The sequence below is a fragment of the Palaemon carinicauda genome, chromosome 1, assembly GCF_036898095.1.
Source record: "Palaemon carinicauda isolate YSFRI2023 chromosome 1, ASM3689809v2, whole genome shotgun sequence".
Lineage (NCBI taxonomy): Eukaryota > Metazoa > Arthropoda > Malacostraca > Decapoda > Palaemonidae > Palaemon > Palaemon carinicauda.
In genome coordinates, this window is record NC_090725.1 from 249,521,897 (window position 1) to 249,538,009 (window position 16,113).

The window sequence follows — 16,113 nt, forward strand, 5'->3', positions numbered from 1 at the left end:
AGGTCAAACAACTTCTAATGCAAGGGTGTGGGAGCTGAAAAGAGGTCAAAGAACTTCTAATGCAAGGGGTGGGAGCTAAAAAGAGGTCAAAGAACTTCTAATGCAAGGGGTGTGGGAGCTAAAAAGAGGTCAAAGAACTTTTAATGCAATGGGTGTGGGAGCTAAAAAGAGGTCAAAGAACTTCTATGCAAGGGGTGGGGAAGCTAAAAAGAGGTCAAAGAACTTCTAATGCAAGGGGTGGGGAAGCTAAAAAGAGGTCAAAGAACTTCTAATGCAAGGGGTGTGGGAGCTAAAAAGAGGTCAAAGAACTTCTAATGCTAGAGGTGTGGGAGCTATAAAGAGGTCAAAGAACTTCTAATGCAAGGGGATGTGGGAGCTAAATAGAGGTCAAAGAACTTCAAATGCAAGGGGTGGGGAAGCTAAAAAAGGTCAAAGAACTTCTAATGCAAAGGGGTGTGGGAGCTAAAAAAAGGTCTAAGAACTTCTAATTTAAGGGGTGGGGAAGCTGAAAAGAGGTTAAAGAACTTCTACTGCAAGGGGTGTGGGAGCTAAAAAGAGGTCAAAGAACTACTAATGCAAGGGGTGTGGGAGCTAAAAAGAGGTCAAAGAACTTCTAATGCAAGGGGTGTGGGAGCTAAAAAAAGGTCAAAGAACTTCTAATGCAAGGGGTGTGGGAGCTAAAAAGAGGTCAAAGAAACTTCTAATGCAAGGGGTGTGGGAGCTAAAAAGAGGTCAAAGAACTTTTACTGCAAGGGGTGTGGGAGATAAAAGAGGTCAAAGAACTTCTAATGCAAGGTGTGGGGGAGCTAAAAAAGAGGTCGAAGAACTTCTAATGCTAGAGGTGTGGGAGCTAAAAAGAGGTCAAAGAACTTCTAATGCTAGAGGTGTGGGAGCTAAAAAGAAGGTCAAAGAACTTCTAATGCCTGAGGTGTGGAAGCTAAAAAGAGGTCAAAGAATTTCTAATGCTAGAGGTGTGGGAGCTAAAAAGAGGTCAAAGAACTTCTAATGCTAGAGGTGTGGGAGCTAAAAAGAAGTCAAAGAACTTCTAATGCTAGAGGTGTGGGAGCTAAAAAGAGGTCAAAGAACTTCTAATGCTACAGGTGTGGGAGCTAAAAAGGGGTCAAAGAACTTCTAATGCTAGAGGTTTGGGAGCTAAAAAGAGGTCAAAGAACCTAATGCTAGAGGTGTGGGAGCTAAAAAGAGGTCAAAGATCTTCTAATGCAAGGGGTGTGGGAGCTAAAAAGAGGTCAAAGAACTTTTAATGCAAGGGATGTGGGAGCTAAAAAGAGGTCAAAGATGTTCTAATGCAAGGGGTGGGGAAGCTAAAAAGAGGTCAAAGAACTTCTAATGCAAGGGGTTTCGGAGCTAAAAAGAGGCCAAAGAATTTCTAATGCAAAGGGTGTGGGAGCTAAAAAGAGGTCAAAGAACTTCCAATGCAAGGGGTGTGGGAGCTAAAAAGAGGTCAAAGAACTTCTAATGCAAGGGGTGTGGGAGCTAAAAAGAGGTCAAAGAACTTCTAATGCAAGGGGAGGGATAGCTAAAACAAGGTCAAAGAACTTCTAATGCAAGGGGTGTGGGAGCTAAAAAGAGGTCAAAGAACTTCTAATGCAAGGGGTGTGGGATTTAAAAAGAGGTCAAAGAACTTCTAATGCAAGGGGTGGGGAAGCTAAAAAGAGGTCAAAGAACTTCTAATGCAAGGGTGTGGGAGCTAAAAAGAGGTCAAAAAACTTCTAATGCAAAGGGTGTGGGAGCTAAAAAGAGGTCAAACAACTTCTAATGCAAGGGGTGTGAGAGCTAAAAAGAGGTCAAAGAACTTCTAATGCTACAGGTGTGGGAGCTAAAAAGAGATCAAAGAACCTCTAATGCTAGAGGTGTAGGAGCTAGAAAGAGGTCAAAGAAATTCTAATGCAAGGGATGTGGGAGCTAAAAAGAGGTCAAAGAACTTCTAATGCAAGGGGTGTGGGAGCTAAAAAGAGGTCAAAGATCATCTAATGCAAGGGGTGTGGGAGCTAAAAAGGGGTCAAAGTACTTCTAATGCAAGGGTTGTGGGAGCTAAAAAGAGGTCAAAGAACTTCTAATGCAAGGGATGTGGGAGATAAAAAGAGGTCAAAGAACTTCTAATGCAAGGGGTGTGGTAGCTAAAAAGAGGTCAAAGAACTTCTAATGCAAGGGGTGGGGGAGCTAAAAAGAGGTCAAAGAACTTCTAATGCAAGGGGTGTAGGAGCTAAAAGGAGGTCAAAGTACTTTTACTGCAAGGGGTGTGGGAGCTAAAAAAAGGTCAAAGAACTTCTAATGCAAGGGGTGGGGAAGCTAAAAAGAGGTCAAAGAACTTCTACTGCAAGGGGTGTGGGAGCTAAAAAGAGGTCAAAGAACTACTAATGCAAGGGTTGTGGGAGCTAAAAAGAGGTCAAAGAACTTCTAATGCAAGGGTGTGGGAGCTAAAAAAAAGGTCAAAGAACTTCTAATGCAAGGGATGTGGGAGCTAAAAAGAGGTCAAAGAACTTCTAATGCAAGGGGTGTGGGAGCTTAAAAAGAGGTCAAAGGACTTCTACTGCAAGGGGTGTGGGAGCTAAAAAAAGGTCAAAGAACTTCTACTGCAAGGGGTGTGGGAGCTAAAAAGAGGTCAAACAACTTCTAATGCAAGGGGTGGGGGAGCTAAAAAGAGGTAAAAGAGGTCAAAGAACTTATAATGCAAGGGCTGGGGAAGCTAAAAAGAGGTCAAAGAACTTTTACTGCAAGGGATGTGGGATCTAAAAAGAGGTCAAAGAACTTCTAATGCAAGGGGTGTGGGAGATAAAGAGAGGTCAAAGAACTTCTAATGCAAGGGGTGTGGGAGCTGAAAAGAGGTCAAAGTACTTCAAATGCAAGGGGTGGGGAAGCTAAAAAAAGGTCAAATAACTTCTAATGCAAGGGGTGTGGGAGCTAAAAAGAGGTCAAAGAACTTCTAATGCAAGGGGTGGGGGATTTAAAAAGAGGTCAAAGAACTTCTAATGCAAAGGGTGTCGGAGCTAAAAAGAGGTCAAAGAACTTCTAATGCAAGGGGTGTGGGAGCTAAAAAGAGGTCAAAGAACTTCTAATGCAAGGGTGAGGGAGCTAAAAAGAGGTCAAAGAACTTCTAATGCAAGGGGTGGGGAAGCTAAAGAAAGGTCAAAGAACTTTTAATGCAAGGGGCGTGGGAGCTAAAAAGAGATAAAAAACTTCTAATGCAAGGGGTGTGGGAGCTAAAAAGAGGTCAAAGAACTTCTAATGCAAGGGGTGTGGGAGCTAAAAAGAGGTCAAAGAACTTCTAATGCAAGGGGTGGGGAAGCTAAAAATAGGTCAAAGAACTTTCAATGCAAGGGGTGTGGGAGCTAAAAAAGAGGTCAAAGAACTTCTAATTCAAGGGGTGTGGGAGCTAAAAACAGGTCAAAGAACTTCTAATGCAAGGGGTGGGGAAGCTAAAAAGAGGTCAAAGAACTTCTAATGCAAAGGGTGTGTGAGCTAAAAAGAGGTCAAAGAAATTCTAATGCAAGGGGTGTGGGAGCTAAAAAGAGGTCAAAGAACTTCTACTGCAAGTGGTGTGGGAGCTAAAAAAAGGTCAAACAACTTCTAATGCAAAGGGTGTGGGAGCTAAAAAGAGGTCAAAGAACTTCTTATGCAAGGGGTGGGGGATTTAAAAAGAGGTCAAAGAACTTCTAATGCAAGGGGTGTGGAAGCTAAAAAGAGGTCAAAGAACTTCTAATGCAAGGGGTGTGGGAGCTAAAAAGAGGTCAAAGAACTTCTAATGCAAGGTGTGGGGAAGCTAAAAAGAGGTCAAAGAACTTCTAATGCAAGGGGTGTGGGAGCTAAAAAGAGGTCAAAGAACTTCTAATGGTAAAGGTGTGGGAGCTATAAAGAGGTCAAAGAACTTCTAATTCAAGGGGTGTGGGAGCTAAAAAGAGGTCAAAGAACTTCTAATGCAAGGGGTGGGGAAGCTAAAAAGAGGTCAAAGAACTTCTAATGCAAGGGGTTTCGGAGCTAAAAAGAGGTCAAAGAACTTCTTATGCAAGGGGTGTGGGAGCTAAAAAGAGGTCAAAGAACTTTAATGCAAGGGGAGGGATAGCTAAAACAAGGTCAAAGAACTTCTAATGCAAGGGGTGTGGAAGCTAAAAAGAGGTCAAAGAACTTCTAATGCAAGGGGTGGGGAAGCTAAAAAGAGGTAAAAGAACTTCTAATGCAAGGGGTGTGGGAGCCAAAAAGAGGTCAAAGAACTTCTAATGCAAAGGGTGTGGGAGCTAAAAAGAGGTCAAAGAACTTCTAATGCAAGGGGTGTGGGAGCTAAAAAGAGGTCAAAGAACTTCTAATGCTACAGATGTGGAGCTAAAAAGAGATCAAAGAACCTCTAATGCTAGAGGTGTAGGGGCTAGAAAGAGGTCAAAGAACTTCTAATGCAAGGGATGTGGGAGCTAAAAAGAGGTCAAAGAACTTCTAATGCAAGGGGTGTGGGAGCTAAAAAGAGGTCAAAGATCATCTAATGCAAGGGGTGTGGGAGCTAAAAAGGGGTCAAAGAACTTCTAATGCAAGGGTTGTGGGAGCTAAAAAGAGGTCAAAGAACTTCTAATGCAGGGGATGTGGGAGATAAAAAGAGGTCAAAGAACTTCTAATGCAAGGGGTGTGGTAGCTAAAAAGAGGTCAAAGAACTTCTAATGCAAGGGGTGTGGTAGCTAAAAAGAGGTCAAAGAACTTCTAATGCAAGGGGTGTGGGAGCTAAAAAGAGGTCAAATAACTTTTATTGCAAGGGGTGTGGGAGCTGAAAAGAGGTCAAAGAACTTTTACTGCAAGGGGTGTGGGAGCTAAAAAAAGGTCAAAAAACTTCTAGTGCAAGGGGTGGGGAAGCTAAAAAGAGGTCAAAGAACTTCTACTGCAAGGGGTGTGGGAGCTAAAAAGAGGTCAAAGAACTACTAATGCAAGGGGTGTGGGAGCTAAAAAGAGGTCAAAGAACTTTTAATGCAAGGGGTGTGGGAGCTAAAAAAAAGGTCAAAGAACTTTTAATGCAAGGGGTGTGGGAGCTAAAAAGAGGTCAAAGAACTTCTAATGCAAGGGGTGTGGGAGCTTAAAAAGAGGTCAAAGAACTTCTACTGCAAGGGGTGTGGGAGCTAAAAAAAGGTCAAAGAACTTCTACTGCAAGGGGTGTGGGAGCTAAAAAGAGGTCAAAGAACTTCTAATGCAAGGGGTGGGGGAGCTAAAAAGAGGTAAAAGAGGTCAAAGAACTTATAATGCAAGGGGTGTGGGAGCTAAAAAGAGGTCAAAGAACTTCTAATGCAAGGGGTGTGGGAGCTAAAAAGAGGTCAAAGAACTTCTAATGCAAGGGGTGTGGGAGATAAAAAGAGGTCAAAGAACTTCTAATGCAAGGGGTTTGGGAGCTTAAAAGAGGTCAAAGTACTTCAAATGCAAGGGGTGGGGAAGCTAAAAAAAGGTCAAAGAACTTCTAATGCAAGGGGTGTGGGAGCTAAAAAGAGGTCAAAGAACTTCTAATGCAAGGGGTGGGGGATTTAAAAAGAGGTCAAAGAACTTCTAATGCAAGGGGTGTGGGAGCTAAAAAGAGGTCAAAGAACTTCTAATGCAAGGGGTGTGGGAGCTAAAAAGAGGTTAAAGAACTTCTAATGCAAAGGGTGTGGGAGCTAAAAAGAGGTCAAAGAACTTCTAATGCAAGGGGTGGGGAAGCTAAAAAAAGGTCAAAGAACTTCTAATGCAAGGGGTGTGGGAGCTAAAAAAAGATAAAAAAACTTCTAATGCAAGGGGTGTGGGAGCTAAAAAGAGGTCAATGAACTTCTAATGCTAGAGGTGTGGGAGCTATAAAGAGGTCAAAGAACTTCTAATTCAAGGGGTGTGGGAGCTAAAAAGAGGTCAAAGAACTTCTAATGCAAGGGGTGGGGAAGCTAAAAAGAGGTCAAAGAACTTCTAATGCAAGTGGTTTCGGAGCTAAAAAGAGGCCAAAGAACTTCTAATGCAAAGGGTGTGGGAGCTAAAAAGAGGTCAAAGAACTTCCAATGCAAGGGGTGTAGGAGCTAAAAAGAGGTCAAAGAACTTCTTATGCAAGGGGTGTGGGAGCTAAAAAGAGGTCAAAGAACTTTAATGCAAGGGGAGGGATAGCTAAAACAAGGTCAAAGAACTTCTAATGCAAGGGGTGTGGAAGCTAAAAAGAGGTCAAAGAACTTCTAATGCAAGGGGTGGGGAAGCTAAAAAGAGGTCAAAGAACTTCTAATGCAAGGGGTGTGGGAGCCAAAAAGAGGTCAAAGAACTTCTAATGCAAAGGGTGTGGGAGCTAAAAAGAGGTCAAAGAACTTCTAATGCAAGGGGTGTGGGAGCTAAAAAGAGGTCAAAGAACTTCTAATGCTACAGATGTGGGAGCTAAAAAGAGATCAAAGAACCTCTAATGCTAGAGGTGTAGGGGCTAGAAAGAGGTCAAAGAACTTCTAATGCAAGGGATGTGGGAGCTAAAAAGAGGTCAAAGAACTTCTAATGCAAGGGGTGTGGGAGCTAAAAAGAGGTCAAAGATCATCTAATGCAAGGGGTGTGGGAGCTAAAAAGGGGTCAAAGAACTTCTAATGCAAGGGTTGTGGGAGCTAAAAAGAGGTCAAAGAACTTCTAATGCAGGGGATGTGGGAGATAAAAAGAGGTCAAAGAACTTCTAATGCAAGGGGTGTGGTAGCTAAAAAGAGGTCAAAGAACTTCTAATGCAAGAGGTGTGGTAGCTAAAAAGAGGTCAAAGAACTTCTAATGCAAGGGGTGTGGGAGCTAAAAAGAGGTCAAATAACTTCTAATGCAAGGGGTGTGGGAGCTAAAAAGAGGTCAAAGAACTTTTACTGCAAGGGGTGTGGGAGCTAAAAAAAGGTCAAAAAACTTCTAGTGCAAGGGGTGGGGAAGCTAAAAAGAGGTCAAAGAACTTCTACTGCAAGGGGTGTGGGAGCTAAAAAGAGGTCAAAGAACTACTAATGCAAGGGGTGTGGGAGCTAAAAAGAGGTCAAAGAACTTCTAATGCAAGGGGTGTGGGAGCTAAAAAAAAGGTCAAAGAACTTCTAATGCAAGGGGTGTGGGAGCTAAAAAGAGGTCAAAGAACTTCTAATGCAAGGGGTGTGGGAGCTTAAAAAGAGGTCAAAGAACTTCTACTGCAAGGGGTGTGGGAGCTAAAAAAAGGTCAAAGAACTTCTACTGCAAGGGGTGTGGGAGCTGAAAAGAGGTCAAAGAACTTCTAATGCAAGGGGTGGGGGAGCTAAAAAGAGGTAAAAGAGGTCAAAGAACTTATAATGCAAGGGGTGTGGGAGCTAAAAAGAGGTCAAAGAACTTCTAATGCAAGGGGTGTGGGAGCTAAAAAGAGGTCAAAGAACTTCTAATGCAAGGGGTGTAGGAGCTAAAAAGAGGTCAAAGAACTTCTAATGCAAGGGGTGTGGGAGCTGAAAAGAGGTCAAAGTACTTCAAATGCAAGGGGTGGGGAAGCTAAAAAAAGGTCAAAAAACTTCTAATGCAAGGGGTGTGGGAGCTAAAAAGAGGTCAAAGAACTTCTAATGCAAGGGGTGGGGGATTTAAAAAGAGGTCAAAGAACTTCTAATGCAAGGGGTGTGGGAACTAAAAAGAGGTCAAAGAACTTCTAATGCAAGGGGTGTGGGAGCTAAATAGAGGTTAAAGAACTTCTAATGCAAAGGGTGTGGGAGCTAAAAAGAGGTCAAAGAACTTCTAATGCAAGGGGTGGGGAAGCTAAAAAAAGGTCAAAGAACTTCTAATGCAAGGGGTGTGGGAGCTAAAAAGAGATAAAAAAACTTCTAATGCAAGGGGTGTGGGAGCTAAAAAGAGGTCAATGAACTTCTAATTCAAGGGGTGTGGGAGATAAAAAGAGGTCAAAGAACTTCTACTGCAAGGGGTGGGGAAGCTAAAAAGAGGTCAAAGAACTTTTAATGCAAGGGGTGTGGGAGCTTAAAAAGAGGTCAAAGAACTTCTAATTCAAGGGGTGTGGGAGCTAAAAAGAGGTCAAAGAACTTCTAATGCAAGGGGTGGGGAAGCTAAAAAGAGGTCAAAGAACTTCTAATGCAAAGGGTGTGTGAGCTAAAAAGAGGTCAAAGAACTTCTAATGCATGGGGTGGGGGAGCTAAAAAGAGGTCAAAGAACTTCTAATGCAAGGGGTGTGGGAGCTAAAAAGAGGTCAAAGAACTTTTATTGCAAGGGGTGTGGGTGCTAAAAAAAGGTCAAAGATCTTCTAATGCAAGGGGTGGGGGATAGATGTCGCCAGCGAGCTTTTGGGGAAGGCGCGGTGTTGTCTGTGTTCTTTCTGATGCGTAAACTTAATTAAATACAAGTAAAAACAGGGCATTAAATACGTATTATAAATACTAAACTCTTTCTTATCATGACAGCACAAATGAAATCTTACAAGTTCCAACATGTAAGTAAGCGCTCCCGAAACACGAGTCAACCTTTTACTTCTGCTTGGAGGATATCCTCGCAAGTAAAGAGAATTACCTTGTACTTCTACCTTATGCTTACAAGGATATCCTTCATTTTTATGAATACCTCCCATTATCTGGAGTAAAGGTGAGTTCTAGCTTGCTAGTGTGCGCTGCCTGCAGGTAGACATGGGAGGACAGGTGGACACCTTACCTCTGCGAGTTTGTGAGGGATGAACACACAAGCACGCCTTATTAGCTCTCACCTTGCCAACGCATGCCTAGCAGTTGGTGTGCTATGCGAGAGGAACAACAGGTTCCTTTGCAAAGGAAGGTTGCTTTATCTTCACAGGCTGAGCACTCAGAAATTGAGCACAAGGAAGGGACTAAGCGACTTCCTCTCGTGCCCTCCCACCAAAACTAAGGTTGCTCTGCCTTGGTCAAGGGTGGTCAAGGCAGCAAAGAGAACTTATGCCCAATTGGAGGGAGCATCCCAGTCCTTTTGGTCAGTTGATTTCTCTCAGTTACTTCCTCCCTCTTACGTTCGGCAGAGGAAGTATTATTAGATTGTAGAGGATCATCCATCTCCTCTACCATTGGATCTGGCTATTTTGGCTCTGACACAGTATTCTTCTCGGGGCAAACTGGCAATTCTGTCAATGCATTTGTCTGCGGATGATGTAGCCAACATGGAAAGGGTTACAAAGTGTTCTTTGTAATTCGTTTCATGGTGGAACTATTGGTTAGGAACAGTAAGCTAACTTGTGAAGAACGAGGACCTCTTTACTCCTCAAAGGAAGGAAGCGCTATTGGCCTTCCTTCGTTTGGCAGCGAGGACACTGGAGTTCCTAACGCAGAATGTCATGAACCAGAGGGTCAACTGGGTTTTGAGGCGACGTGATGCTATAGTTTCAAATTTCCAGCAGCAGGTACCTAAGGTAGAAGCAATGAGGTTGCGCAACTCTTCGGTGGATGGTCCTTCCCTCTTCATTGTGGAAGCCATCGAAGCAGTGGCAGACAGATGGAGGAAGGCGAGCCAGGACTCCCCTCCTCCATTGGGCTATGACCTCACACTCTCACTCAGCGATACCTCCTCCGCAGAGATATTCTCTGGCTAAGGCTGGGGGGTTGAAGGAGAGTTCTCAGAAGAAACAAGGAGTGCAAACCCAAGGTCCCAAACAGCCTTTTTGACTTAGGGGCTTGAGGAGGGGCAAGGGAGGCAAGAGAAGTAGATGAAGACGATCCTGCTAGTAATGGGCATTCCCCCTGCCCTACCAGTTCACCAGTAGGGGGATGCCTGAAGAGCAGATGGCTGAGGTAGTTGGTCCATGATCGAACTCTGCACTAAGAGAGGGATATATCATCCTGTTCACACTCTCTCACCCTCCTCTCACCCTCCATCCAACGATTTCAGATTCCTACGCGAGGAGGTTCGTGAAGGAACAGGCCCTTGGGGTCGAAGTCCAGACAATGTTAGAGAAGAACGCTCTCCAAGAGGTCTCGGAAGGTCTCCAGGCTTCTACAGTCATTTATATCTTGTAGAAAAGGCATCTGGAGGCTGGAGACCAGTCATAGATCTCTCAACCTTTAACGAGTTGGTACAACAGACTCTGTTCAAGATGGAATGAAATGACCCAGATGGTCAGACTGGCTGTTAGACCACAGTACTTCATGATATTGGTAGAACTCAAGGATGCGTACTTCCAGATACCCATTCATTCATCCTCAAGGAAGTACCTGAGATTCACTCTAGGAAAGAAGATATACCAGTTCAAGTTGCTGGTGTTTCGGCCTCTCCACAGCGTCCCAGGGGTTCATGAGGTTCTTTACCCTAGTGTCCATGTCTTCTTCGTTATCTAGATGATTTGCTGGTATTAGCAGACTCAAGGGAGCCCCTTCTCCATCGAGCTTGGCTTCTTGCATTTTGCTGAGATCTGAGGATTATGGTAAATTACGAGAAGTATATCTAGGGATTAAAATCATGACTAGACTAGGTAATGTTTTTCCATCCAAGGAACATTTAAAGAGAGAGAGAGAGAGACATCTCAGACTTTTTCCTCGCAAGACGAATTGCCAGCACATCAGTGGCAAAAGCTGCTGGGACACAACTTCTTTGGAAAAGTTGGTTCCCAATGGCTGTCTGCGCATTCGGTCTCTATGATGGCAGCTGAAGACCTTTTGGCCTCAGTACCTAGACCCTCCAAGCACTCTGGTCCTGAGAGGTCAAGAGCAAAATAGAGACCTGAGCTGGTTGGTGTCGGACACCGACCTGGTTAGGGGAATAGGCTTTCTCTCTCCTCCCCCAGATTTGTTGCTCTCCTTAGATGCATCAAAAGAAGGGTTGGAGGCTTGTCTACAACATCTCACGGCATCAGGGCAATGGTTAGAATCCGAACAGCAGTGCCACATAAACCTCCTGGAAATGAGGAGCCTTTCTCGCCCTCAAGCACTTCCATTGGCTCCTTTCAGTGAATTCCGTAGTGCTGATGAGTGACAACGCTACCGGGGTGTCACACTTAAACAAACAAGGTGGTATTTTTTCACAGCATCTATGTCAACAAGCTGTGGAGATCCTCAGATGGACGGGAAACAATTAGGTAGCCCTCTCAGCTTGATCCATCCCTGGCAAGAAGGTGCTGGCAGACAATTGGACCAGGGAAACTCAGATAGTATGCTCCAAATGGTCTTTGAAACAACAGATAGCCAGAAAATTGTGGGGTTCACCGACAATTTACCTGTTTGCGACGTCTCTAAACTGGAAGCTTTAGGTGTACTGTTCTTCAGTACCGGATCCAAAATCAGGCAAAACGCATTCTGACACCCGTGGAAAAGGATAGACGTCTAAGTGTTCCCCCCTCCTCCTCCTGTCCAGTAAGGAGGCTATTGAACAAGGTCAGGGGGTATCGCGAGACCTCTCGATGACACTGATAGCTCCATTGGGGCAACATGCTGAATGGTTCCTAGACCTCCTGCATCTGCTCACAGAGTTACTATGAGAGCTCACTCCACTTCCTGATCTACTCAGACAACCACACATGGAGATTTTCCATCAAGCAATCCCATTGTTTTGTCTTCATGCCTGAAGGTTATCCACAAACTACTCTACTTGCAAAGAAAGGCTTTTCGAGACCAGTTGCAAAGAGAATAGCAGGATACCTCCGGGAGTCATCTTCCTCAGTATATCAAGCAAAGTGGTCAGTCTTTTGTGTTTGGTGTCGTGGAGCGGGTATCTCTCCTCTCAGTGCCATTATACCAAGAATAGCAGAGTTCTTTTTGTACCTCAGGGAGAAAAAAACTGTTCAGTGTCAGCAGTGAAAGGCTATAGCCTGGCCTTAAGCCTTGTTTTCAAAATTCAAAATCAATAAAGTCAACATTTCCCCCTTGATGGAATTGTCTCCTCATATGGAATTTTTAGTGCACATGGCCTCAGTCAGAAGTCAGACTACCTCCTTGGATCGTAGTAAAAGTTTTACATTCATTGAAAGGAGCCCCATATAAACCTCTTCGTCAAGCATCAGATTGAGACTTGACCCTGAAGACGGTATTTCTCCTAGCCCTGGCCTCTGCCAAAAGAGTCAGTGAGCTACAAGGTCTGTCTTACGACATCGCCCATTTAAGGGGAATGGGGCATGTGACATTCGGTTTTGTCCCTGAGTTGGTAGCCAAGACTCAAAATCCATCTGTAGCGGATCCTAGGTTCAGGTCCTTCCAGATTGAGTCTCCATTCAGTAACAAATGATCCAGATCAGCTGTTACTCTTCTCTGTAAGGGAGCTGAGGAAATACTTGAAGAGAATCGAAAGAGGCTGCCCACAGATCAACAGGCTCTTCATAAGCACAGGGAGAACCAAAAGGAAGATCACTAAGAACTCGATATCTTCCTGGATCAGACAGGTATTCAAGAGAGTCATTCAACCAGACACTTTTCATTCTGGTCGGCCTTCCTTTGCTCATGACGTCATGGGTATCAGCACATCCCGGGCTTTTAAGAAGAATTTCTCTGCGACGCATGTATCACAAGTGGGCGTATAGAAAAGGCAAATGACCTTCACCACCCACTACATGCAAGACATAACCAACAGGAACCTAGACACGTTTACCGTAAGTCCTGTGGTGGCTGGATAAAACATGATCAATTACACCTCAGTTCCCTTGTAGGACAAGTAGCATATGGTTGAGGGCTGATGCTACCTGCAAGTAAGTCCAGGATGAATGTGTGAGAGACTGGTTACCTGATATTTCACTCTTCCCTCTCATGGGGCTCAGCATCCAAGGAACTCAACAAGCTGATTTCTGCTAACTGCAGGTGGGTATCATGTCATTTGTGCAGCCTGGTATATGTTAATACAGTGTATTTTGTTTTGCTCCCGTTCTCCAAGCGAGATGGAGTCAGCCAATATCTAGGTTTAGTGAGAAGTTTAGCTACAAAAATTACACTTACTTGGTAAAGTCATATTGCTAAATTCTACATCTAGCACCAATTGCCAAGCCTTCATCCTAAAAGGATCACAAGGTGTCAGGTTGCCCTTTAACAGCTCGTGCAAAGCACAGAGTAAGCATCCCAGTCACCAGCCAGTTGGTTTTAGGTCTTCCACCTACTCTGCAGTGAGTCTCCTACGTAAAGACCGTAAGGTTTGTATATAGTGCTGGAACAAATGACGAATTTGGGATACTGTAATTTGTTTTTTCCTAACTATACAAACTTGAGCTATTTACACATACTGGTCCGCCATCACCTTCCCCTGGAAGTCCTGTTGTAATTGGAAAGTGATGGCTGTTTACTAGTACTGGTATGAGCGTGGTCCTGGTCTACCCCACTACCTCCTCTTCTAAGTAGCCGAAGGTAGTTACACCTCTCAACACCTTTAACGGTTAGTTTCAGCTATCACCGAAATAATACTCGTACGTAAAGAGCTCTAGGTTTGTATTGCTAGAAAAAATACACATTCCAAATTTGTCATGTTTTTACAAATGACTAGTGACCGATATGAATGTAGGAAGATTTGAGTTTAAGAGGTGAAGCAAAAGTTCCATAATTAGCTAGTTTTATTTTATTAAGTAAAGGTTATAAATAATATATGTACATATTATGAATAACATTCAGATGAATTGCATTGTATGAGATCCATGTTTTGTTTACAGATAGCTCTTAAATACCGTTTCTTGAACAGTTACCTTTTATATAAGGCAGGCAATCTCTTTATTCAGCAAGTAAGAAATATAAGGTGCAAATATTGAGCATACTGTACTTTGGATTTTTTTTTTTTATAAAGACAGTACTGTTATGGCATTTCTTCTATGTAGATCATCATCCCATATTCTTCTTGTAGTATGTAAAAGAATGGAATGAATTGTCTGTTTTCAAGAAAGTCGTTCCTGTTGTCTTTATATCACCTTCAAGGACAGCATGTTACAAGAAATATTAGTTGATTTCAAGTAACTCTTCTCCTAAAAAAATGAACTTTTGTAGAATAAGTAGAATAAAAAAACAATATCTTTTCATCAAGTGATTGTGTTAACTCCTTGAAGCTTTTCCATTTCTTCCTCAGCTGCTAATTCATTAGTGTTTTGATCTTTCCTTCCTGCAAATGGAAATAAGTAATTAAATTATTATTTTTTTTTTATATTTGACATTGTTCATTTTATTGAATACATGCTAATGATAATAGATAAATTTGAAATTTATGGATATAACACCAAATTGCCTGTAATTTGTAATGTTGTGCAGAGTTGTTAAATTCCCATAGTTTTTTATTAGGCATTAAATTTATAGAATTTATTTTATTCCTTATATACTATTCTGCACTATTATTGCAAAAGTATTATCAGTATCATAAGGTGTGAATGTGTTAGAATTTCAAATGACATATGACAAAACATCTTGCAAAATGAAATTCATTACCTCTTATATGCTCTTTGGTTGTGGATATAGAAATTAGCAAATGAGATGCAAGAAATATTAAAGCATATACTCCATTTGCAATTCCTGCTGTCAGGAAAGCTTCCCAGCCAGTCATTATTGTAAATAGCCAACCCCCTAAAAGTCCACCAACACCAGTACCTGAAATAAAAAAAAGAGTGTTTGAAATATGATATTAGGAAAAGATAAACTTCTATTGAGAATAATTTTGTTTTATTTGATTAATTGAAAACGACTAGTTAACATCTGTCCAAAGCAAATGTCTATTCTGTCTGATCATATACCATTCAGAATTATTTAAGCTTTGGGATTGCAGTGATAACTGAGCTTTATAATACAACTGATTAAAGCTTCTCCCAGTGAAAGGAGAAAACTGTATTTACTGCTGCTTTGGGTGTCATTTTTTTTTTTTTTTGGCTTTTCAATGAAGAATAGGTAAAGAAGAAAGAACAAAGATATATTAATAGCCAAATTTTTTTTTCTAATGATCCAAAATACACCATTTCTATATATGTTTTAGACATATATAATACCTTCATCATATGAAAATTTCAAGTCATTTGATAAAAAATTCTTTGATTTATTAGCAAAAACCATGATTTAAAAAATAATTAGGTACATTTTTCTCCGTTAATATGACACCAATTGTATTGAAACTTATACCATAAAAACTACTTTATAAACCGAAAAATTCTGTAATTTTGATTTTCCTTTTTTTATGAATTTTTATTTCTTTCCTTGTCCAGACACAAAATAATCGTGAAAAAGAAAGTAAAAAGAAAATAAAAATTCTGTCTCACAAAATTTTGGGATTTTTACTCCCCTTTTCAATATCTTTTTATCTAAAATCAAACAATAAATAAGTGAGAAAAATGTACCTAAGTGTGAATAAGTATGTTTTGAGTTATGAGCTCCCAAATATTTGCAGCAAATTTTCGCTTCTTTTCTTAAAGAAATCAAGGTAACATTATTATGATAACTTTTATTGTTTATTCCTACATAAACGCACCCTAAACGAGGTATTTAAACCCAAAATTTACTATTACACTCAGCATAAGGATGTCATGAGTTGCCAGCGATCTCTCATTGTTGCCAGTGTTTTAGTTGGCATGTTTCAGCTGTGTACTCTTATTCATGTTTCCCTCTCTTCTTGGTTCTTTTTTCTTGTTCTCTGCTCACTTTTCGTTCTTTCTATGACCTTAGGTAACATTGGCCTTGCTATAAAGTTCCTGAGAACGTTATGAAAACACAATGTACATACGAACTGCAAGTAAACAAACACATGCATTATAACTTCTATACGTCTTTGGAAACTCTGCCTGCTGTTCTCCTAGCTCGTAGTTTTAGCTCACCTATCCTCTACCAATGCCTTCCATTTCTGACGTACAAGATTTCGAATCATAAGTGAGAAAAATCGCTATATACCGGTATATGCAAAAATAAACACACAAAATCGATTGTATCAAACTTAGTCAGGCAGACGATGCAGTAAGGATCATGTCATCATTTAAAGACTGCTATATCTTCATTATTTGTAAAGATAATTGGCTGAAACTTCTGAAGAGCATGTACGATATTTTTATGTATACATTGAAGCAATAAGACTATTTTCAATTTCTGAAAGTTGGTATGTCAAAACACCTTGGCAGACAGTCCCCTTAATATTGCTTTGTTATTTCGGTGCAGCTGAAAACTAATCGAAACTAAAAGTTAAATAGGGTTTAACTACCCACCGCTAATTGGGGGGGGGGGGGGGGGTTAGCGAGGTTGTGTTTACCCCCCCCCCCTCCACTCCCAC

General features: G+C 41.8%; 1 protein-coding gene across 2 annotated transcripts in view; it reads right to left on the reverse strand.

Annotated features, from left to right (window-relative positions):
* Positions 1-13,440: 13,440 nt before the first annotated feature.
* LOC137654987 (major facilitator superfamily domain-containing protein 6-like) overlaps positions 13,441-16,113 on the reverse strand; it is a 40,525-nt gene continuing 37,852 nt past the window's right edge. For both annotated transcript variants that reach the window (XM_068388885.1, XM_068388893.1), the window contains exons 10-11: positions 14,298-14,456; positions 13,441-13,977 (exon numbers count right to left, since the gene is read on the reverse strand). In XM_068388885.1, coding sequence (XP_068244986.1) covers positions 13,898-13,977; positions 14,298-14,456 — 239 coding nt within the window. In that variant the 3' untranslated portion in view covers positions 13,441-13,897. The remainder of the gene's footprint in view (positions 13,978-14,297; positions 14,457-16,113) is intronic.